At 39.2% G+C, this 22,514-nt stretch overlaps 1 protein-coding gene across 3 annotated transcripts in view; it reads left to right on the top strand.

Annotated features, from left to right (window-relative positions):
* Nucleotides 1-1,050: 1,050 nt before the first annotated feature.
* Nucleotides 1,051-22,514, top strand: part of LOC149558876 (Transmembrane amino acid transporter family protein) — a 144,292-nt gene continuing 122,828 nt past the window's right edge. Inside the window, exons 1-2 of one of the 3 annotated variants that reach the window (XM_089832889.1) lie at nt 1,051-1,746; nt 3,991-4,307. In XM_089832889.1, coding sequence (XP_089689015.1) covers nt 1,553-1,746; nt 3,991-4,307 — 511 coding nt within the window. In that variant the 5' untranslated portion in view covers nt 1,051-1,552. The remainder of the gene's footprint in view (nt 1,747-3,990; nt 4,308-22,514) is intronic. The other 2 variants (XM_089832891.1, XM_089832890.1) reach the window with 2 other exon arrangements.

Genomic DNA, 22,514 nt, shown 5'->3' with positions numbered 1-22,514 from the left:
GAGTTGCATAAAGAAGACTAAGACATACTATAATTAAACAAGTGGAGAACATTTGCCTATGCAGATTTGCACATGTGATCAAAACTTTTTGGAAACATTTTGAAGGGTGTCATAAGTAGGGAATTTTGATTTGGAATACAAAGGTTATCTGATAAAAGCACCAAATAAGGTTTTATGGTGCCAAGCACACTGGTCCAAAAGCATTAGGCTCCTATTTTGATGATAATTCCTTTCTATATCTCATTTCTAGATATGTTCTTTTAAGCTTACCTTTATTTTGAATCATTTTACTTATGTTGAACGTGTTGAATTCCCTATCACTTTACCTAATTCTTGCATCAATTTCCATTCCAAGAATATCAATTAAAAAGAAAAATAATTAATCATGTGATACCCAACTCTTATAAGGGACTAAACCAGGGACTATTTGATTGTTCTCCAACGAATCCAAGATTGGAAAAATGATTCCTAGTTTGAATGCCCAGACTAGTGAGCAATAATTTCCTCTAGCATTTGACTCTTTTGAGAAAATAATATTTAAATCTTTGCTAGAGGCTTAAAAATGGAAGATCTTAATTCTTAAAATTATCTTTTGAACCCAACCTTGGTCAAATGAATCCTTTGAAAATATAAAATTAGAGGGATATTGAATGAGAGTGTCTATAGTTTAAAAAAGAGATGACCATTGAAGGAATGCCAATATCATCAACTTCCTAATGCCAACAATGATTTGTAAGGTGACCATTGTTAAATATCCAGGCACCTCATGTTATAAATCTTAAGTGATAGAACATTTTAACCATAATAGACAATTTTAAATTATTTTTTCTATACTATTAATAAAAAAAAATTAAATTTACATATATTTTTATTATATATTGCCTAGTATTTCCTATCAACTGAAAAACAGTCTCATATATACTCTAAAAATAAAAAATAAGAATAATTATATCAAACATATTAATCACCAATTAAGAAGTGATTGTAATTGTAATGATATAACCTCCGCAAATACAATAAAAGCACTTAAAAAGCCATGAACTTCATATTGTCACTGTCCTAACGATTGGCTTGAAAAAACAGTCTGGATAAGAAAGCATTCTCAAAAGACGACGAAGGGAAAAAAGAAACGTAACTAGAACGGCAAATAAAAAAAGCAATCAGCAAGTGAAGATTTCGATAATTAGACAAAGGTGGTGAAAAGATGACTGCTTGAATCCCACCATTTTTATGTTTTATTCAAAAATTTGGGACGGAAATTTCTAATACCTCAGCAATCATTCGACCTTTTTATTCTAATTTCTTCAATAAATCTTGCCTTTTTTTGGGGAATCATAACGATCTGCTGGGATTTGAACGGCGAGCAATTATGCATATTTTAAAATTTGTTAAACAATTAGTTTTGGAATTAATAAATAAACTAGAACCTTCTCAATGATTAGTTTCGTTTTATATATGCACACTCGGAGATGATTACCGAAGGAAAATTACCGGTACTCTGCAAGTCTTGAAACCGAGACAGAGTGTCGAAAACGATAAACATTAATTCATAATGGATTCAGACAAACACAGAGAAGATGACGACATTTTTCTCGTAGACGAGACAAGTGAAAATTGTATGGACCAGGAAGAAATTCATGATGATGGTGATGAAGAATGGCTTCATTCGGAAAGCAGGGATTCTTTTCCTGAAAATTGTTCACCCCCAAATTCTTTTATTTCCACCCAATGGCCTCAGAGTTACAGGTATGGTGCATATTCGTGGTGTATGCTCCTTTTTACTTTATATAATGTTACAAATGGAGTTTTGTCCGGAATGGGTTGATGGAGTTTTGTTTAGGCTCAACCATCTGGGCCATTTATGAAATTAACTACATGTGTCCATGAACTTCATAGTTCCTGGTTTCCGTGTGGGCAATTTAAATGTCAACTGTTTATGGTTATGGAGTTCTATCTTATTTTTCATTTGTTGATATAATGAGTTTTGTTTGTATCTCAAAATGTATCCAGTTGGATTTCCTTGATGTCTATAATATTTATTTAATCACATAATGCCTACTTCGACTCTTGAGTGATTTCGTTTTCATCTCAAATATCTCCATTTGCTAAATCTGTATCCTAAATGTTCTTTCTTATTCCTTTGACCGCGATTTCATAATCATGTCATCTCAGAATGCACCAATTTAGCATGTTTGTATATACCTATATATCTCCCTTAAAATTTCAATCGAGAAGAATATCCTATAGTACTATTTTAAAGAATTGATTCATTTGAAACCAACTCCTCTGCCACATCCACATTCTCACACAGTGAGGCACTACACCTGGGATGTGAACCTGGCCTATTGATGCAATAGGTTCTCTAACATAAATTCTCTCCTCGTATTTTGATCTGTCAGATGATATATATCTTCCTCATACAATTGTTTATATTTATCTATTTTGAACTCAAATTAAATTCACCCAATTGGGATTCCATTTTGTTCCCTCCAAAGACTATTTGCAGACCTACACAGAGAGAAACATATATTGGCAAAATTGTTAGAATTGCTTTAGATGGGTTTTCACTAGCAACTATATGTACATTGGATTGAGAATATTAGTATACAAGAATATGTTTGTAAATGCTTCATACTTTACAAAGTTTGTGTATATGTTTACCATTTCACTTCCAGATGTCATTTACCCTCTTAGATGTGGTTTTGTATATGCTTGTCTCTTGGACCATTGGTTGATTGGTGAGTCACCAAACGCTCACATCTAGGGGAGGGTGCAGTATTATGCTTAAAATATCATTCTGCCATAAAACCCTCTCTGAGAGTATGGTGCATCCTCAAACCAGAACCCATCATTTGGTGACTGATTGTCCTTAGACTCTATCCTTTCCTCACCAGCATCATCAAGCAGCTCCCATCAACAGCTCTCTTATACCCCTTGCTGCATTCTGTAAGAATTTCTCCCATGTTGGTGTCATCACTCCATCTCCACGCTTCTAGTATTCTTGATCTACTCATTGGTTCTCTATTGTCATTCCCAATCATTTCTTTCTTTCAGAAATCACCCCTTCCTTATATTTGAGTTTGCCCTTGACTATTCTGTTGTCCACTTTGTCATTTTACTCTGATGAAGGGATTCACACTTCTCTCTCCCTTGTCCAAGTTAAACACTGCTGGGGTTGTTGGTTCCTTTGTTGCCTTCATCTTTAACGGCATCATCCTTTTCTTTCCTTTCCCCATTCTTGTTATCTCCCTGTAGCTATTAGCTTATGTATAGTTCTTGACAATGGGAATGAGGTGATTGTTGCAATACTTGAAACATTAATTATAAAATATTATCAGTTACTAGCTTTGCTGGAGGGTCTAGATAATGGGATAAGTGATTTTTTGTTCCAGAAAAATACCATGGATTACAAAAAAATAAAGAGAGCTTCAACCCTAAAAGCATGCCATAAATGAAGTTTCATTCAATCTTCTGATAGTTTTGTTTAATCAAGATAGATTGACAGTCTATCATATTGAGGTAGTATTGTCAAGAATGAATCTACTTTGCAAAATTTATCTCATCCTTTTTTATTGTATAGAAACAACCACCAAAAAGTATCTAGGCCAAAGCATTTTCAAGAATCTTGTAGATCATATTAAATAAGGTAACAAAGGGTCTCTTATGGTATCTCTTTAATAGATCCTTTACACGTCAGTTATGATCCCAGCAATATGAAGTACTCCAGTCTTAAGGGTTCATTATATAAGGGTTTCAGATTTCCAGCAAGAGCGAAAGTTAGCCTAGGTAGAGAAATCCTTGAAGTACTCTAATCCTAATCTTCATTCAGTGTATTTTCAATGCAATTTTCAGAATATAAAGTTTTGAACATTTTGATTTCTAAATATTATGAGGATAACATATTTCCTTCACTAGATTGTGTTTTCATATTAGAGTAACTATAGAATTATTTCAATTTGCAAAAGTTTAATGACATGTGACTTTGGACAGGGAGTCTATGGATACATACAGTATTGCTGCATCCCCATCATTTGGTTTTATGCAGACAAATCGCGAACTAACAAGTTCCCTTAAGAATATTTTTATGCCAGAGGATGGGGTTTTCCAGGATTCCAAAACACCGTTTCTTCCAAGTGAATCAGAAAAGGATGGTATCAAAGAGCAGAGGACATATTTACCAGTAGTTGCAGAAGCTGTTAAGAAAGATGAAATTCCTAGAACTGAAGTTGACAAAGAGATTGGAGTAAAATATGATTCTACAGAATGCATTTCACCTGGTTGCAGCTTCATACAAGCAGTATTTAATGGTATGAAAATTTGTCAATAAAGTAAGCTGGTACTGAGTTCATGAATGCCAGCAGTCTTCTACTGCCTCATATCTTTGTGTATGGTATGTTTAAAATAAATTTCAATGCAAATTTTGATCATAATGACACAAGTCACACAACTAATGCATTTTGGTGAGTTCTCCTTGATTATCATGCTCATAAAGAGATGTCATGATGGTGTCTGGGACATCATTTTTCACTTCAAGCTATTTGTACATGTGGTATTGGAGAATGTCTGATGAATAGATGCCATATGTATATCCAATTTGAATGTTAAAAATTAAAAGTTAAGTATCACAACTATCACAAATTTGAATCATAACTGCAAGTGAGGTTTATTTCTCTCTATTGCTTGTAATGTAGAATTCTTTACAAAGCCATGCTGTGAGAACTTGATACTGTATTCTCTTATTTTTAAAATTTGGTGGACATATTTTGTTTACTCTTGAAATTTCCTGTTTGGATGAGTGAGAATGAAATTTGTAGGTTTTATTGATCTGCTAGAGTGTAGGGTATCTAATTTACTTTCTGATTTGTTTTGGTTTTTGTAGCTGTAGACATTTACTGAAATGCAAAGGGATGTTATTGATGTCCTGTACACGTTAAAGATGTCTGCATTATGCAGGCATTTTCTACAGGGCTTAGTGTCCTGAACATTCATATCTGTTTCAAGAGCATACAACCCGCCCCAGTCTACACAACATCAGGTTGTAGTGGTCATTGAGTTGGTCGTCTTGAATCTCATCCCTTCATGTATGCCCTATGTATTCACTAAAACAGAAACTTGTGGAAAGATATCTGTAAAGTCAAGAGTATATCATTTATTCTCTTCTTTGTTAGGGAAATAGGGTTCTTTCAATATTTGAATGTTTTACATCTTGATGAAATTGTCTGTCCTCTACAAAGGCCATAGGTTTGAATTCTCATGGGTGTAGGATTGTGCACCACTTTGATATAAGATAAAAGCAATATTAATCACCTCGTGGCCTTTTATGGGGGGGTTACATACAGAAAATTAGCATTTTGTTTAGCGGTTACTTAAAGGCTAAAACCCTAGCTTTATCTCTAACTTTTGAAACAGAAACATATATATGGACATATACAAAGCACAGTCCTTCACAAGTATTTTGTAACTTTCAAATACTTTTACTGATTAAAGTTTCAGTAAAATTTGATTGGAGTGCCAGTTACTTCTGTGCTGGCTGTCTAAAAACATAGCTAGGCCAAGGAATATACACAAGCAATGAAGTAAAATCATTCGTAGACATCAAGTAAGGTGTAATATCCCCAGCTGGATAATACTCAGCAAATTCCAATTATATCGTAACTTAATAGTTGTTTGACTTTTTGTCAAAGACTTTTCAAACAACCTCAGATATCAAATGAACTTGTTTCTCTGTTTTTGGAAATCCTTCTATATTATGTATACTGGATTATGTGCCTTCCATGATTTCAAAATATATGTATGAGGCTGAAATAACAATAACAGACATATACTGGAAAGGCTGAATGATAAATTTAGATTTCTCTAGACAAGTAATGGCAAAGCAAAATATTTACTAACTGGTTTCTTCCTCATGTATTCAATTATAAACTTCACACATACACCTGTATTCAATATCAGAATGAGGTCGGCAATTATTGCCAAGTAACAATGACTTCTGCTGGACATATTATTACCATTATATAACAATAAATTGAGAGTGGATATTCAAAATCAATAAAAAAATAAAGAACCTGGAATCTCTGTCCACCCTCTTGTTCGATTTGAAGCAGGTGATATGTCTGATCACAGTCCCTGACAAGTCAAATGCAGCCCCAAATACTAATCGTAGGTCATTGTTGATGCGAGTTTTGTGTCACTACATAACATATTAGTAATTGGATGCTTGATACAGAATATCAAATACACAATTCCTCTCTTGAAAAGTTATCTCTCATGGGACATGAGTATAACTCCAATGTTCCTTACACCGTTGGATACTCGCTCAGTTTTATCAATGTGATTTGCTGGTAATCACATAGGCGGCCTTACGTTTTCTTGTTTGAGAAAAATTTGGATCTTGGTGAGAAAATGGAAATGGTGGTTCGGTGTGAATGCTAGATGATGTTGATGGCGTGATGATGGCAATGTAGGGTGAATGGCGATGGAAGGTGAGAATGCCGATGTTTTGGTTTACTTCTCTAACTAACCTCTTCTAAGCATGAAATTTGGCTACTCAACTACTCCTACTCCTAAGAATGGAAGGTTAGCAGATGGACGGGGATCGAATCTAATGAAGGCTAACCAGCGGCCCTACCTCCATAGATGCAACGCTTCAAAGGAAAGTAAACTAGATCACCACACAAAGCCTCCCAACCAGCCGCTAGGATGCTAGTGGCCTAGTGTTGACCCCTATCAAACATCTACCAAAGCTACCATGCAACTATCCATTTTATTTTACTCTTACTCTAACAACTTGGAATGAAATTGCTTCAACTTGAAAAGAAAATTTAACTATATGGAAGTAGAAAACATGCAATAACACCCAATGTTCTTAGTCAACATGCAATGAAAAAGAGAGCACTTTGGTATTATTTTCGCAACAATTACTCCAACCCCTCCCCTTTACAAATGAGAGCCAATGGCCTTATATAGAGGTCCAAAATACAATGGACGGTAGAGATCAAAACAAGATCGACGATCCAGATTGGATCCAGAAACCCTAATTAGGGTTGCCACCCCATCGGCCAATGAGAAGATGCCACCTCATCAATGGATCAATGAAAAAAAGTGCAAAAGTGGCAACCAATGAGAAGGCACCAAAATGGTGGCCAATCAGAAACAAACACTTGTCCTATTCTAGAAGAAAGAGAAAGTTGCCACTTGGGCTTACATAAGATGATCTTCTAATATAATTCTTCCTTTTTCTTTTGTTCTTTTAGCTAAGGCAATGAACTTAGCTAGCCTTTTGTTAACTTCTTCCATAGGAGGACAAGGTGTGTGCTTCGCTCGGAGTTCTGCTGACTTTGCCACACTGTTTGCTGCTTGTAGTATCCTTTCGTGATCCTTCTCATATTCCTTTACAAACCCAATAAAAGCATTGAGTGAGGAAAGGGTGTTCAGATGTTTCCTTTTGACGGCAGCCTTTCCTAACTCATCCAATCTCGATCCAAATCCTGTCTCACTGACATCCTCCTCTCTAATACCCTCAAAATCAAGCGCCACCCCAACGTCGCTCATCATGGTCGAAATGGAAGTGTCAACGCTTGGGCCGTGTTGTGCAATCTCATCATGAATTTCTTCAAGTGTTCTGAATCTGGTAGTCAATGCGACATACCAAGATTCAACTATGCTCAATCCTCTCTCATCAACCAATCGGGCTCTTTCCAAATATGCCTTCGGTAGCCTAATGAACGCCTGCAGCCTAGGAATAACCAAATCCTTGAATGGAAGAAAATTCTTCCATTCCTCTTCAAATAATCTGAATTTGTTTCTAACAGTCACCAATGACTGGAATGTTGAGATGAAGGAGGGCAAGAAATTTCGCCCATCTTGGATTGTATCATAGATCCAACCCCTTACTTCATGTAACTGAGCTGATACCTCTTCTGAATTGCTCCCGCTGTCTTGAGGAAGGGCTGCCTGATGCAGCTGTTGGATTGGCTGGCAATCTCTCCAATATTTGTTTTCGGCCTCCAACTTTACTATCCTTTCGTTTGCCTTCCTCAATCTTTCTCTGATTGATGCTATGCCTTCCTGAACCTCCTCACATTCCATATCATTTGTATTTCTTCCCAAATTATGTTCTACTATTTCGTACTCCTGGGCTACAATCTCATCCGCTGCCTTATTGACTGTTGGTATAGCAATCTGAACCCTTCGGTGACCATCACTGTCGCTTCTGATTACCCTTGCCACCGTATTTGCCATCTGTTTTTGGTTCTCGCTATCATCCTTTTCTATTAGTCCTTGGATATCATCAACTGCGTGAGCCATTACCACCTCGCCTCCCGGCATAAGCATTTGCCTTAACCATAGTGGTGCAGTGCATCTCCCCAAATCCGGATTCGGTTTGATCAACAAAGCATCACCAACGGCCTTAGACGCCTGACTTATCTCTTCAATATCAATCGGCCCATCTTCTTCTCTACTAGTTTCTGCCATATTTCCTTGCTGGTTCTCCGAGAGAGGGGAGTACTCCGTACTTTCACTGTAGCCACTTGATTCCGAATCAGAGCTCACCTCCACTGCGGCCCCTTTATCAATCGAATTGACCTCTTGGCTTCTAGCCTTAGTTATACTCTCCCTTGACGGCGCTGCCCGCTGTCTCTTGGCTGGAGGTTCCGAACGTTCTTGGCTTTTCTCTACCTCCAAAGCCCTCTTCTTGCTATTTCTAACTGCCTCCGATTGCCGGCCACTTCCTTCACCCTTCTGTCCGATTGATTCTACTAGACCTTCCTTCGGTTTCATCATCTCATAAGTAAGGAGAACCTTTTGTCTTTGTAGCTTTCTCAACTTGGCATTATACCACGACTCGGTATGCAAATCTACTGTCCTTGTGACTGCCTCCAAGGAAGGATCCTGATGATCGTCCCAATCCACTGGATTCAACTCTGTTCCAACTACTGTCTCATAGTCTTCTCTCAACACACTACGATCATCCTCCAATTGATCGGGAATATCAAGGCCTCTCCATCTGATATCTCTCATCATGTTCACCGACAATCTCGAGAAAGCTAGCTTTCTCACGTGAAAATCATCCTTTGCATTGGCCCAAAAGTCCTCTATAGTGGGAACATGCTTAAATTTGCTTCCATGAGATGCCTCGATAAGACCAACAGGGTCGAATCCTTGCCTTGCTCTGTACCATCCTAGATGATACCACTCCTTTTCCTTTTCCGCAGCCTCAAAGGTGGCCCGATTTGGGCAACTATCGTTGCCAATTATAATTGAGAAGGAAACCCCTGTTTTCCCCTCATTCCTCATTACTCTATCATAGTGCTCAAGCTGCCTAGCCAATTCCATCAAAACTACCTTGTCGGGCGGGTATCTTGGAAGCCTCTTGGGACAAACTGTACTTCCTGCCACTTTAATGTATGTGAATTGCGGGAATTGGATGAACCAACTCCCAAACTTCTTAATCCTTGCTTCTGCTTCCGATGAAAGTCTCTTAGCAGGCGCCCCTTGTAATACCCTTACTGTCTTCATGGCGAATGCATCGCAAAACATCTTGTAATCCTTGTTATTGTGCAAATGAAGCTGCGGATAGCATTCATGCACCAAATATTGCCCCGGCCCATTACCAATCTCTCCTAAGGCCCTAAGTCCCGGACTCTCATACAATCTAGCAATTAAGTAAAACAGATAGGATCCCATGTAGAATTGCCTTTGGTTTTGAACTGTTCTAAGTTGCAACTCTAAATTTTCACTTATGATCCTAGCCCAATCAAATTTTCCTTTTCCCTTTTCAATTTCATCAATGAAGAAGTACATCCAGTTTTCGAATTGCATAGCTTGAGCTAGGCCCATGATCCGGCTGAGAAGAACAATGAGATCGCCATATTCCGGCTTGAAATCTGCCACTGTAAGCCTTGTTGATTTGTTAACTCCTTTCCTTCCTTCGTGTATCAAATTCCGCTTTAGATGTGAGAAGTAGGCCTCTTGGTTACCTTGAAATGATTTGGCCGCCTGATCCACCATTACAACTGTCATGCCCTTGCTCTGGGGAATATTAAATGTCTCTTCAATTGCTTGTTCGCCAATGTTGGCCAACACTCTCTTCCCTTTGCCAAAAATGATGGATTTACTGTCTAGATCAAATCTGGATGCACACTCCATAATCAATTCCGGACAAGGCAAAGTAGGAGGAAAAGCTGCTGCATGTACAATTCCGCTCTTGTATATCCTCTTTGCCAAGGGGGATTGTCCTTCCTTTAGTCTGTCCCTCATCCGTATCATGTCCACTGTAGCGATATTAGTATCGGTTATTTTCTTCATTTTGGAGAAGAAGGAAGTTTTGGGCGTCATATCCTCTTTGTCTTTCTTAGCGTTTGCCCGCTTGGGATTCTTACTTGCACTATCATCCTCCATGCTCGTCGCCCTATTACGGGATGGTAGAGTGGTGGACCAAAAGGCAAGAAGAACCAAGTAGTGCAATTCTTAGAAAAGAGCGAAAGAATGGATGTCAGCTTAAGCACTCCTTGCAACTCTAGATGATGACTTTCACCTTAACTAATAATCTTACAGCAACTTTTCAGAACCCGAGATATGACATCAAAGAATTACAAATCCCTTTGCAAATTAGAAAACAAAGCCTCTAAGCTTATCCAACACTTGCCTTCTATGCAAAAATCAAACTTTCATATGTATCTCTTCTCCCAACAAAATTGCCCAAATCTGATATAAAAAATTGCAGCCCCTCTAGAAAATCAGAATTTTGTCTTCCACAAATTTCGGCCCCCACAAAATTCGGCTCTCACAAAATTCGGCTAAGCATGAAAAAAAATCTGCCCTTCCACAAAATTCGCCCAAGCAAAGAAGGAGCAAAATCTGCCACCTAGGGCACAAATCGCAGCCCACAAAGTGGAGCAAAAATCCCGAAAAACGCAAAAAATCTGGCCCTTAGACAAATCGCCCAACAATGGCAATGGAGAAATTGCCCAAAAATCGCCAAAAAATTGCCTTCCACGAATTTCGCCCAAGTCTGGAAATCTGCCCTTGCTTCAAATTCGCCCAAGCATGAGGAGCAAATGAATTGATGAAAATGAAATGGGAGGGGACTCCCTTTATAGCAGCTTTCACCTTCCTCCCAGGCTGGCCGACTTGGTCCTATAGAGGAAAAAAAAAAAAAAAACAAAATTAAAGCTAAGTTAGTGGCCCACTTTAAATACTTTGCCAAAATTTTAATTTTCTAAAATGAAAACTGCACTTTTAATTTACTAATTAACCACAAATTGCAAAACGAAATTGAATGGTGCCTTGGGGATGCTAAAAATTTCTATTTAATAAGGGTTTGCTAATTAATACATCCTTGAAGTTGAATTTTGGCTAACCAAAAGCCATTTCTTAATATTAATTTACCAATTTCATTAAATACCAAAAGCTTTCAAGGCAAATTTAATCTATTAAAGTCAACTTTTGCAATTTTCCTCTAAATCGATTTTGCTAAATAATTAAAATTTTATGACAAAAAATAAAATTGCCTCTAGAGTAAAAATCGATTTTGCAATTTAACTTCATCTTACAAAATTAAATTCTATTTCACCAAAAAAAAATAAGATTTTCCAAGAACCTAAGTCTAACGAAAAATTTCCTTATTTGAAAATCATTCAAATTTACAATTAAATCCAAATTTTCAAAAGAAATCGTCTAAGTACAAAATTCACAATCTTATCCTGCCAAGTTGAAATCAATTTTGAACTTATTCGGCCTAAGGATAGAACTGATAGCTCTGGAAAATCAAGTTGAAACCGGGTGAAAAATACATCTAACCTTCTCCACTGGCCCTAAAGGCGATTAAAAAAGGGGTCCCCAAGATTTTGGGGCGATGTGTGAAAACCTCACAACATCTGGCGACTCCACGGGTGAAATGTTCCTGAACATTTCGAGAAACAAGTAACTTAGAACAAAATCTCAGGATGGCCTATCCGCAAATCACTTAAGGACGAGCACTCAACAAGGGAAAGGACTCTCAAGTTGAACCTAAGCACTCTGACCATAAGTTACTCACGTGTGTGCAAATGATTTATTCCCCGCTCGACAAGAAGTTGATAGTCTCTCAGATCCATTAAACTTAGCTATTATAAATATCCTTACTTCAAAAGCGACCCGGATAGAGCTCCGCTGCCAGTCAGGCGTCTATAGCCCCGACGGAGTTATCGCTGTGGCACCACAATCACGGTTCTGCCTTTAGTGATTATCTTTATAGCACCGGCAGAGATGACTGCACACCCTTTAACCAAATTTTATCTTTATTTTCACTTTAATATTGCCTTTTCTCTTTTCTCCTGATATTTTCTCTTTTTCTTCTCTCTTTTCAATCTTTTGTTTGGTTTGCAGGCAATGAAGCTTGCGGAGGGTTTGGAAGACCACAGTGGCGCTGAAGCAGGTGTATGATATTTACTAAGTCCAACTTCACTTTAAAACATCAAGAACTCAGAGCAATTAAGTGTGAGTAGAATGTTGTAACCATGTCAAAAGATAACTTAAGAACCTCTATAGAGTCTAACCCAAATTTAGTACAAGTCCTACCATAGACCAACGACTAAACACATCCTTTAATCTCTGAACCTTGTTAAATGCATTCGAGAAATGAACAAGACAAACTCCGTTTTGTCCCAATATAATATAAAATCTACACACCTCGCCCATGAGTGATAACATGGAACCCTCCTTTGCACTTGCAAAGGTCCAAAACCAAAACTACTCTTCGACTGAGGGAAGCAAAAGATCTCAAGTCAAATGACTTGATGCAAATCAAATTCAAGCTCCCTTAAAACACCTAAACTAAGCAACTAAAAGAAAACTACTCTAAACAATTGAAAGGGAAACTACTCTAACCCTTGGGCCAAATGGTCCAAGACAAACTCTATTCTAAAGAACTGAAAGCAAACCTAAACTAACAACTGAAAGCAAACCTAAACTAACTATGTACAAAGGGCTCCAGACAGAGTCCTAGGCTTGGAAATAATGCTTGAGGAATTTCCCATTGACGGGCAATGGGACATCTCCTCCAGTGAGTGTCTTGAGTCTAAATGCATTATCTCCGATGATCTCAGCAATCTGGAAAGGACCTTTCCAAAGTTTGTCGAATTTATTATGTTGTCCTTTCTTTTCATGGGCTTTGTCCCAATATAAGACCAAGTCAGAAATCCTGAAGGCCTTGTTTTGTGCTTTTCTGTCAAACCAACGTTTTACTACCCCTTGATGTTTTGCAAATTTTTCCAGGGCTTCGTCTCTTTTCTCATCTAACTGCATCAGTTGAGTCAACCTGACTTGGACTCTGTCTTCGTTCTCATCATAGTATTCCTGTATGAACCTTAAAGTTGGAATTTTTAATTGAATTGGGAATACAGGGTCTTGTCCATAAACCATATGAAAAGGAGTGATCCCTATGGACTCTTTAACTCTTGTTCTATCTGCCCACAAAGCGTATCTCAGTTGTGTGTGCCAATCTTTTGGGTTACTGTCTAAAAGTTTTCCAATCACAGTCAAAAGGTTCTTGTTTGTGGATTCTGCTAGGCCATTTCCCTGGGGATAGTAACCTGATGAAAATTTTAAAATAATCCCGTGATCAAATGCCCATGTATGAAATTTCAAAGAAGTGAAAGCAGAACCATTATCACAAACAAAAGCAGAAGGACACCCAAACTTGGTAGTGATTCTTTCCTCTAAAAATTTGATAACAATCTCAGCAGTGCAATTCTTGAAAGCTTGGGCTTCTGACCACCGAGTACAGTAGTCAGTTGCGGTTAGAATATACCTGTGTTGTGCTGAGGAAGGTGGATTGATAGGACCGATGAAGTCAAGTCCCCACATCGCGAAAGGTCTCACCTCGATGATTGGCCGTAGAGGCATTGCCGGATTCCTTTGTCGTTTTGCCGAAGTTTGGCAAACATGACAAATCTTTACGTGCTCGTGAGTATCCTTGAACAAAGTTGGCCAATAATATCCTGCTCTTAGTATCCAATGTGCTGTGGCCAAGTCTGATCCGTGTCCTGTTCCCCATTTATCATGAAAATGTTCCAAAATATTTCTGGCTTCTTCCTTTCCGACACATCTCAAATATATCCCTTCATGATTTTGCTTGTATAATACTGCTCCTTGTAACATATATCTTCTGCTCTTGAATCTCAATGCTCGCTTCTGTACTGGATTCAAATGTGAAGGGCCCCGATGATTTAACAAATAGTTGGTTATGTCCTGGTACCATTCATCGGGATGTACATCCTCCAATTCATAAACTTGTTGCACAAGTCCAGGCCCCTCTGATGCCATGGTCTGTGCCAATTGTTGTCCTCTAACCAATTTCATTGGTAGGATTTCTATGTCATATTCTTGGATAGTGGCGACCCACTTGCCTCTTCTTTCTCCAAGCTCACTCTGCATCAGTAGCGTCTTCACTGCTATATCAGGTACAATTGCACGTACTTTACTTCTCAAAATGTAGTGCCTGAATTTCTTCATTGCCTTCACCAAGGCATAAGCTTGCTTCTCCACATTTGGATAATTCAATTCAGCTTCTCTGAAAGGCGCACTCATGAAGGCTATCGGGTGCTCTTCATCTTCTTCATTCTTCTGTGTTAAAATAGCCGCGCATGCATGATCAGAGGCGAAAGAATATATATTGAATGGCCTCTCATAATCTGGACTCACTAGAACTGGTGCATTGATGATAGCATGTTTTATCTCTTCAAATGCCTTCTTAGCTACTGGAGTCCAATCCACTTTTGCATCCTTTTTCAACATGTCATTCATTGGCTTCACGATCTCAGCAAATGCAGATATGAACTTTCTCACAAAGTTGATCTTTCCAAAGAACGATTTGAGCTCCTTCTTACTTCCTGGCATGCCAAGTTTGGAAATTGCTTCCACCCTCTCTGGATCTATCATGATACCTCTTTCTGAAATTATATGTCCTAGCAATTTACCCTCGGTGACTCCAAACATACATTTCTTCGGGTTCAGAGAAATTCCATACCTACTACATTTCCTGAAAACTTTCCTCAAATCCAGAATGTGATCTTCTCTGTTCTTTGAAAATACGGTTATGTCATCTATGTAGATTATAATGCACTTGTCTTTTAAGTCCTTGAAAGCATAATCCATGGCTCTTTGAAATGTTGCGCCTGCATTGATCAAGCCAAAAGGCATCCTTCTATATGCAAATGTTCCCCACTTCGTGGTGAAAGCCGTTTTTAACCTATCTTCTTCTTCGACTATCACTTGATTGTATCCCAAGTATCCATCCATAAATGACATCATTTGGGCTCCATTTACAATTTGCAAAACCTCGTCTAGTGATGGCAATGGATAATTGTCTTTTTCTGAGGCTCTGTTCAAATTTCTGAAATCTACACATAGTCTTATCTCTCCGTTCTTCTTCCTTACTGGGACAAGATTGGCGACCCACGTTGAATGTCTCACTGGGAAAATGATCCGTGCATCTAGCAACTTCTTTACTTCTTGATATATCAATGGTTCTAACAAAGGATTGACTGGCCTCTGCCGCTGCCTGAATGGCTTACTCCCTTCCTTCAGTGGAATTGTATGTGTGATGATAGAAGGATCATATGTTTTCAAATCTCCATATCCCCAAGCGATTACATCTGGGAATTCCTTCATCAAACTCAATATATCTGCCTTCTCCTTAGGTGTGCAAACTTTCCCAATGTGAACTATTTTGGGACAATCTTCTGTCCCCTAATTTACCTTTTCACACTCATCGCCCCCTGTGGGTTGATACTACATTTTGTGGAACTGGTCCATGTCAAATATCCTTTCTAACTCAATAATCCCCTTTGGAATAGTATTTTCTTTTAGGCTCATAATTCCTTCTGCATCAATCTCTGCTTCTTCATCCACTTCACCATCTATGATTTGCGCTGTGAAAACATCTGAATTGGTCAAGAATTTGAGGATATGTCTATCATCTTCAAACACTTGGAAATTCTTGACATTGTCTGGTACTGATGGAACCGATGCCAACTCAACTCTGAATTTCTTCAAACCATCCAACTTAATTGGTGCCAGCGAGCTTGCAGTCTGTGCGAGGGCATTTGCCACCTGATTGTTCGCTCTATAGCTAAACTTGATATTGAAGGCATCGAAGTCCTCTATCAAATCCCAAACCCTGTTTCTATATCTCTTCAATCTCTTGTCATAGCAGGCGAACTTCTGTTTTATCTGCTCAATTATCAAATATGAGTCCCCAAGAACATGTAGTATTTTGGCACCTTTCTTGATAGCGCATAACAATCCTAAAATCAAAGCTTCATATTCTGCCACATTGTTAGTGCATGAGAATTTCAATCTATGTGCCTCTAAATATGTTGTCCCTGTTGGGCTGACTAACTCAAATCTGGCTCCAGCTCCTTGTTTGGTTCTGGAACCATCGAATCTTAGAGTCCATACTCCATTTCTTTCTAGATGCTTCTCCTTTTGGAGACTCTCCAACTCGTCTATTTCATCATCTTCTTTTATTTCCGCACTGGGTGGTGTAATTTTGTTCTTTGTTTCACCCATCATGTTGCTTTCTGCTTCATCAACTTGTTGAATCTCAACCTTCTCAACTTGTTGAATCTCAACCTTCTGTTTACCATGTTGATCTTCTCGTTTTAGAGCCCCTGGTATTCTCTTTTCCACTTGTTCTAAGGCTACTGTACACAGAGAGCAAGATAACTCCGAGTGGAATGCATTGTGAATTCTGCACCAATTGGGTAATAATAAGTCTCTTACTGGTGTTCGGTTACCCAACTCCATTCCTTGTTGCACGGTCCTAGTCACGAAATTCTTGAAATTTTCAAACATGCCTTCACCCTCATCGGACGAAGCATCTGGATCTGACTCAATCAGGATCTCAGTGGAATCCCTTCCTTTGCTTATGATATTCATTGTCAATACTTCTACTTTCTTTGGTCTGTAGGTGCTCATATTTGTCTCCACAAACAATATTTCGTTTGACTCCCCATTTTCGGTCACTGTCAATCTCAACCTTGGGGTGCTATCAATTCTAATTTGATTCGCCAAACCTTTCCATGGGAGCCACATGTGGGAGAAGTCAGTAGCCATATATCCATTCAATTTTCTAGCCCAATCTCTCCCTAGGATCAATCCGTAGGTATCGGCTACATCCACTACTGAAATGTCTACCATGTGTTCCATCCTCGGATCAGATGCCAACTGCATATGTATATTGTGTAATTCTCCTACCACTGGCACTTCCATTTTATCCAATTGAGTAACTCTTCTGTTGGAGTCCAAAGGCGTGATTCCTAACCTTCTGCAAATGTTCAAAGGCATGACGTTGCTTGATGCTCCTGAATCTATCAAACAATTGTGAAGCAACTTCCCGAACATCCTTACTGACAACAAGAATGGGGCTGGTTCCTCTTTCCCTTGATAATATACCACAGGTGTCTTATGTGCTTGCTTTGGCTTCACTCCGAAATCTATTGTTTGAGTAATCTCTTCCTTCTTCACCTTTTCTTTATTGTTCACCAGATTTTGACTCTTTTGAGTTTGTTGTTCTATAGGCGTCGATCCTTGAGCCACATAAATTGGTTGAGGCCCTAACTGGCCATTGAAACTGCTAATGTCGCCATATGCAACCTCTTGTGTAGGGTTCTCCCCCTCACCATACGAAATTTCTTGAGATGAATTTGTCATATTCGCTCCTAGAGCGTCTTGGATTACATGCACCGAATTAGGAGGAGACCTCCCTTGAGTATGTGTTACTGTACTTTGAGTTTGAGATCCTTGTGGTTTGTTATCCTTCAAATTGTTAAGGAACGTATCCCTAACCTCTGCTATCTTCAGTAATTCGAACAAAGGGAGACTGATCTTGATCTTCCTCATCTCCTCTGTCACACTTTGTCCCAACTTCTTCAATTCTTCGTTATTGACAGTGTTGTTTCCCGTTCTTCCTCTATTTGTTTCTTGTGTCGACTGGACATTCTGTGATCTTTGAACATCTTGATTGTTCTTTTGTGTACCCTGTTGAAAATTCTGTTGTCCATTCCCACTGCTATGGTTACTCTATCTGTATTCAGGGGCATCCCTTGAAGCATTTGGTACATTGCTCGCATTGGGGTGTGGAGGTGTATTGAAATTATTCGGGGGAATGGAGGATGTGAAGGGTCCGTCATTCCTCCTGTTGTTCTCTGATAAAATCTTGCGTTGCTAGCCGGTTGTTGAAATGTTTGATTCCCACCTGTTCCTTGAACTAGAACAGTATCCTCCAAAGGTGGGAAAGAAAAATCCGACTCATTGTTATATTCATTTTGATTTATCACCTCGCTAACTGGCCCATTGGCTGATTCGGGTGGAAATCTTCCTTGGTGCTCTTTATATGCTTCAAATTCTGGCGGGAATGAAAACTCCTCAAAAGTCAAACACTGATCATATCCCGGGGATGGAACAATCTCATACCCCGTGACCTTCACATCTTCCTGACTATTTGACTCATCTATTATGTTTTGAAACAGGTTAGATGCCCTCTTGAACTCAGCACATCCTAACTCCGAATGTAAATCAGTCTCATGAAATCTGCAATATTTGGACATAGCGGACTCAGCTAGAAATATTCTATCTACCGGTCTACTATCCGCTGAGGCCTGATTATCAAGTGGCGACACCACATTTCTATTGTTTGGGCCTATGTTCCAAGTCTTCCTTTGGTTAGACTGATTGCTATATCCTTAGTCTTGTGACTGATTGTTACCTTGATAGTTGTTGTTTTGATAGTTCCTTTGATAACCACCACCTTGATTGTTTCTTTGGTAGTCTCTATCCTGATAATTTCTTTGGTATCCCCCTTCTTGATGGTTTCTTTGATACCCTCCTTGATAACTTCCACCTTGATTCTGGTAATTATTCCCTTGGTTCTGATAATTGCTTCCTTGGTTGTTTCTATGGGAACTTTGGAGTTGATTGTTCTGATTTCTCAAATAGGTGACTTTCGTGGATAGCTTCTTGACTTGGTCAATCAACTCTTTCATCTCATCCTTCTCTTCTTGTGTCCTCGTGGAGGAACCTGCACCTTGTAGATAAACTGGTACTGAGGGTGGTGCTTGAGATAATGGAGGTCTCGGGTGTACCACCAATTGATTTGTAGGAGCTTGGTAAGCAAGTTGTGGAACTGGATTGTTCGGATACCTTACATCTTGAGGTTCTATTCCTTGTTGGCCTAATTGCCTCCCAATCTTAATTGCTTTAGTGTAAGCCTCAGTTAGCGTTATAGGAGCAGGATTCGCCATCCTTGTGAACATGGCCGTCTGGCTGTCTAAGGCACTGTAGTATGCTTCCAATGCACCCGCCTCTGTTATTGTGTAAGGAGCTTGAAATCTCGTGTAAGCCTTATGGAAACGATCATTGAAGGAACTTATTGACTCTTTATCACGTCTCCTGATGTCCACAAACATTCTATGTAACTCCAGTGGTGTGGTGGGCATACCAAACTTTGCAATAAAGGCTTCCCTGAGTTGAACCCATCCCGTTATTGATGATGCTGGCAAATTGACAAACCAGTAATATGGTTCCTCACTCAATGAATAGGGGAAAAGCCTACATGCAACATCTTCTTCTTGAATTCTTCTGTTGCATAATGCCTCTTGAAACACTTTGATATGCTCTTCTGCTGTGCGGTTAGGGTTATTGACAAAAAACTTGGAGCAAAAAACCTCAGGATTCTTAGGTAGATCATGGTACTGTTGGAATGAAATGGGTGAAGCATTGTTTTGAATCCATGGTGGTTGAGCCATTGTTGGTTGATTGGCTTGAACTTGAACTTGAACTTGAACTGGCGAATTAACCAAAGCTTGGATTGTTTGACCACTTGAGGAGCTAGCTAAGTTTGAGATATCAGCTACCTGACGATTCCTTGACCTTTTGGGAGATTCTAACACAAGTAAGTCTTCTTCTTGGTGTGGTGTATTTCTCAATATCCTCTGTCTCTTATCCGATATCAATCTCTCAAATCTTTCAGGGGAAAAAGATCCAATCTTTCTATCCAGCTTGAATATAGTTCAGACCCGACTCAAGTGATTCTCTAATTCGAGTTTTCTTTGATAATAGCTTGAGCTTGTCTTTGCGCCTTTCTTTCTCTCTCAAGCTTCCTTTCCAATTCTCTTTAGCGTTCCAACTTCCTTTGAATTCTCCTTTCAATAGCTCTTGCTTTCCTTTCTTCTTGATTCAATACTTCAATGGTGTCCAAATACTCTCTGGTGTTTTCACTTTCCTCCCAAGCAATTGAGCCCAAACTGGCTACAAGGTGATCCTGAAGTGTTCTCCAAGTTGCTCTAGGTTGATTTGATCTAGGAAGCACCATTCTTCTTCATACTTATCTTGAAAGTTTCTCAAAAGGGAAAATTTCTTGCCCTCCTTCTAGCGCCAGATAATGTTGATGCGAGTTTTGTGTCACTACATAACATATTAGTAATTGGATGCTTGATACAGAATATCAAATACACAATTCCTCTCTTGAAAAGTTATCTCTCATGGGACATGAGTATAACTCCAATGTTCCTTACACCGTTGGATACTCGCTCAGTTTTATCAATGTGATTTGCTGGTAATCACATAGGCGGCCTTACGTTTTCTTGTTTGAGAAAAATTTGGATCTTGGTGAGAAAATGAAAATGGTGGTTCGGTGTGAATGCTAGATGATGTTGATGGCGCGATGATGGCAATGTAGGGTGAATGGCGATGGAAGGTGAGAATGCCGATGTTTTGGTTTACTTCTCTAACTAACCTCTTCTAAGCATGAAATTTGGCTACTCAACTACTCCTACTCCTAAGAATGGAAGGTTAGCAGATGGACGGGGATCGAATCTAATGAAGGCTAACCAGCAGCCCTACCTCCATAGATGCAACGCTTCAAAGGAAAGTAAACTAGATCACCACACAAAGCCTCCCAACCAGCCGCTAGGATGCTAGTGGCCTAGTGTTGACCCCTATCAAACATCTACCAAAGCTAACATGCAACTATCCATTTTATTTTACTCTTACTCTAACAACTTGGAATGAAATTGCTTCAACTTGAAAAGAAAATTTAACTATATGGAAGTAGAAAACATGCAATAACACCCAATGTTCTTAGTCAACATGCAATGAAAAAGAGAGCACTTTGGTATTATTTTCGCAACAATTTCTCCAACCCCTCCCCTTTACAAATGAGAGCCAAAGGCCTTATATAGAGGTCCAAAATACAATGGACGGTAGAGATCAAAACAAGATCGACGATCCAGATTGGATCCAAAAACCCTAATTAGGGTTGCCACCCCATCGGCCAATGAGAAGATGCCACCTCATCAATGGATCAATGAAAAAAAGTGCAAAAGTGGCAACCAATGAGAAGGCACCAAAATGGTGGCCAATCAGAAACAAACACTTGTCCTATTCTAGAAGAAAGAGAAAGTTGCCACTTGGGCTTACATAAGATGATCTTCTAATATAATTCTTCCTTTTTCTTTTGTTCTTTTAGCTAAGGCAATGAACTTAGCTAGCCTTTCGTTAACTTCTTCCATAGGAGGACAAGGTGTGTGCTTCGCTCGGAGTTTTGCTGACTTTGCCACGTTGTTTGCTGCTTGTAGTATCCTTTCGTGATCCTTCTCATATTCCTTTGCAAACCCAATAAAAGCATTGAGTGAGGAAAGGGTGTTCAGATGTTTCCTTTTGACGGCAGCCTTTCCTAACTCATCCAATCTCGATCCAAATCCTGTCTCACTGACATCCTCCTCTCTAATACCCTCAAAATCAAGCGCCACCCCAACGTCGCTCATCATGGTCGAAATGGAAGTGTCAACGCTTGGGCCGTGTTGTGCAATCTGATCATGAATTTCTTCAAGTGTTCTGAATCTGGTAGTCAATGCGACATACCAAGATTCAACTATGCTCAATCCTCTCTCATCAACCAACCGGGCTCTTTCCAAATATGCCTTCGGTAGCCTAATGAACGCCTGCAGCCTAGGAATAACCAAATCCTTGATGGGAAGAAAATTCTTCCATTCCTCTTCAAATAATCTGAATTTGTTTCTAACAGTCACCAATGACTGGAATGTTGAGATGAAGGAGGGCAAGAAATTTCGCCCATCTTGGATTGTATCATAGATCCAACCCCTTACTTCATGTAACTGAGCTGATACCTCTTCTGAATTGCTCCCGCTGTCTTGAGGAAGGGCTGCCTGATGCAGCTGTTGGATTGGTTGGCAATCTCTCCAATATTTGTTTTCGGCCTCCAACTTTACTATCCTTTCGTTTGCCTTCCTCAATCTTTCTCTGATTGATGCTATGCCTTCCTGAACCTCCTCACATTCCATATCATCTGTATTTCTTCCCAAATTATGTTCTACTATTTCATACTCCTGGGCTACAATCTCATCCGCTGCCTTATTGACTGTTGGTATAGCAATCTGAACCCTTCGGTGACCATCACTGTCGCTTCTGATTACCCTTGCCACCGTATTTGCCATCTGTTTTTGGTTCTC

This window comes from Cupressus sempervirens, chromosome 5 (genome assembly GCF_028749045.1).
Source record: "Cupressus sempervirens isolate cs-2001-9-10 chromosome 5, ASM2874904v1, whole genome shotgun sequence".
In the NCBI taxonomy this organism is placed as follows: Eukaryota; Viridiplantae; Streptophyta; class Pinopsida; order Cupressales; family Cupressaceae; genus Cupressus; species Cupressus sempervirens.
The sequence above is the reverse complement of the archived record's forward strand: the minus strand, read 5'-3'. Positions and strand labels throughout refer to the sequence as shown.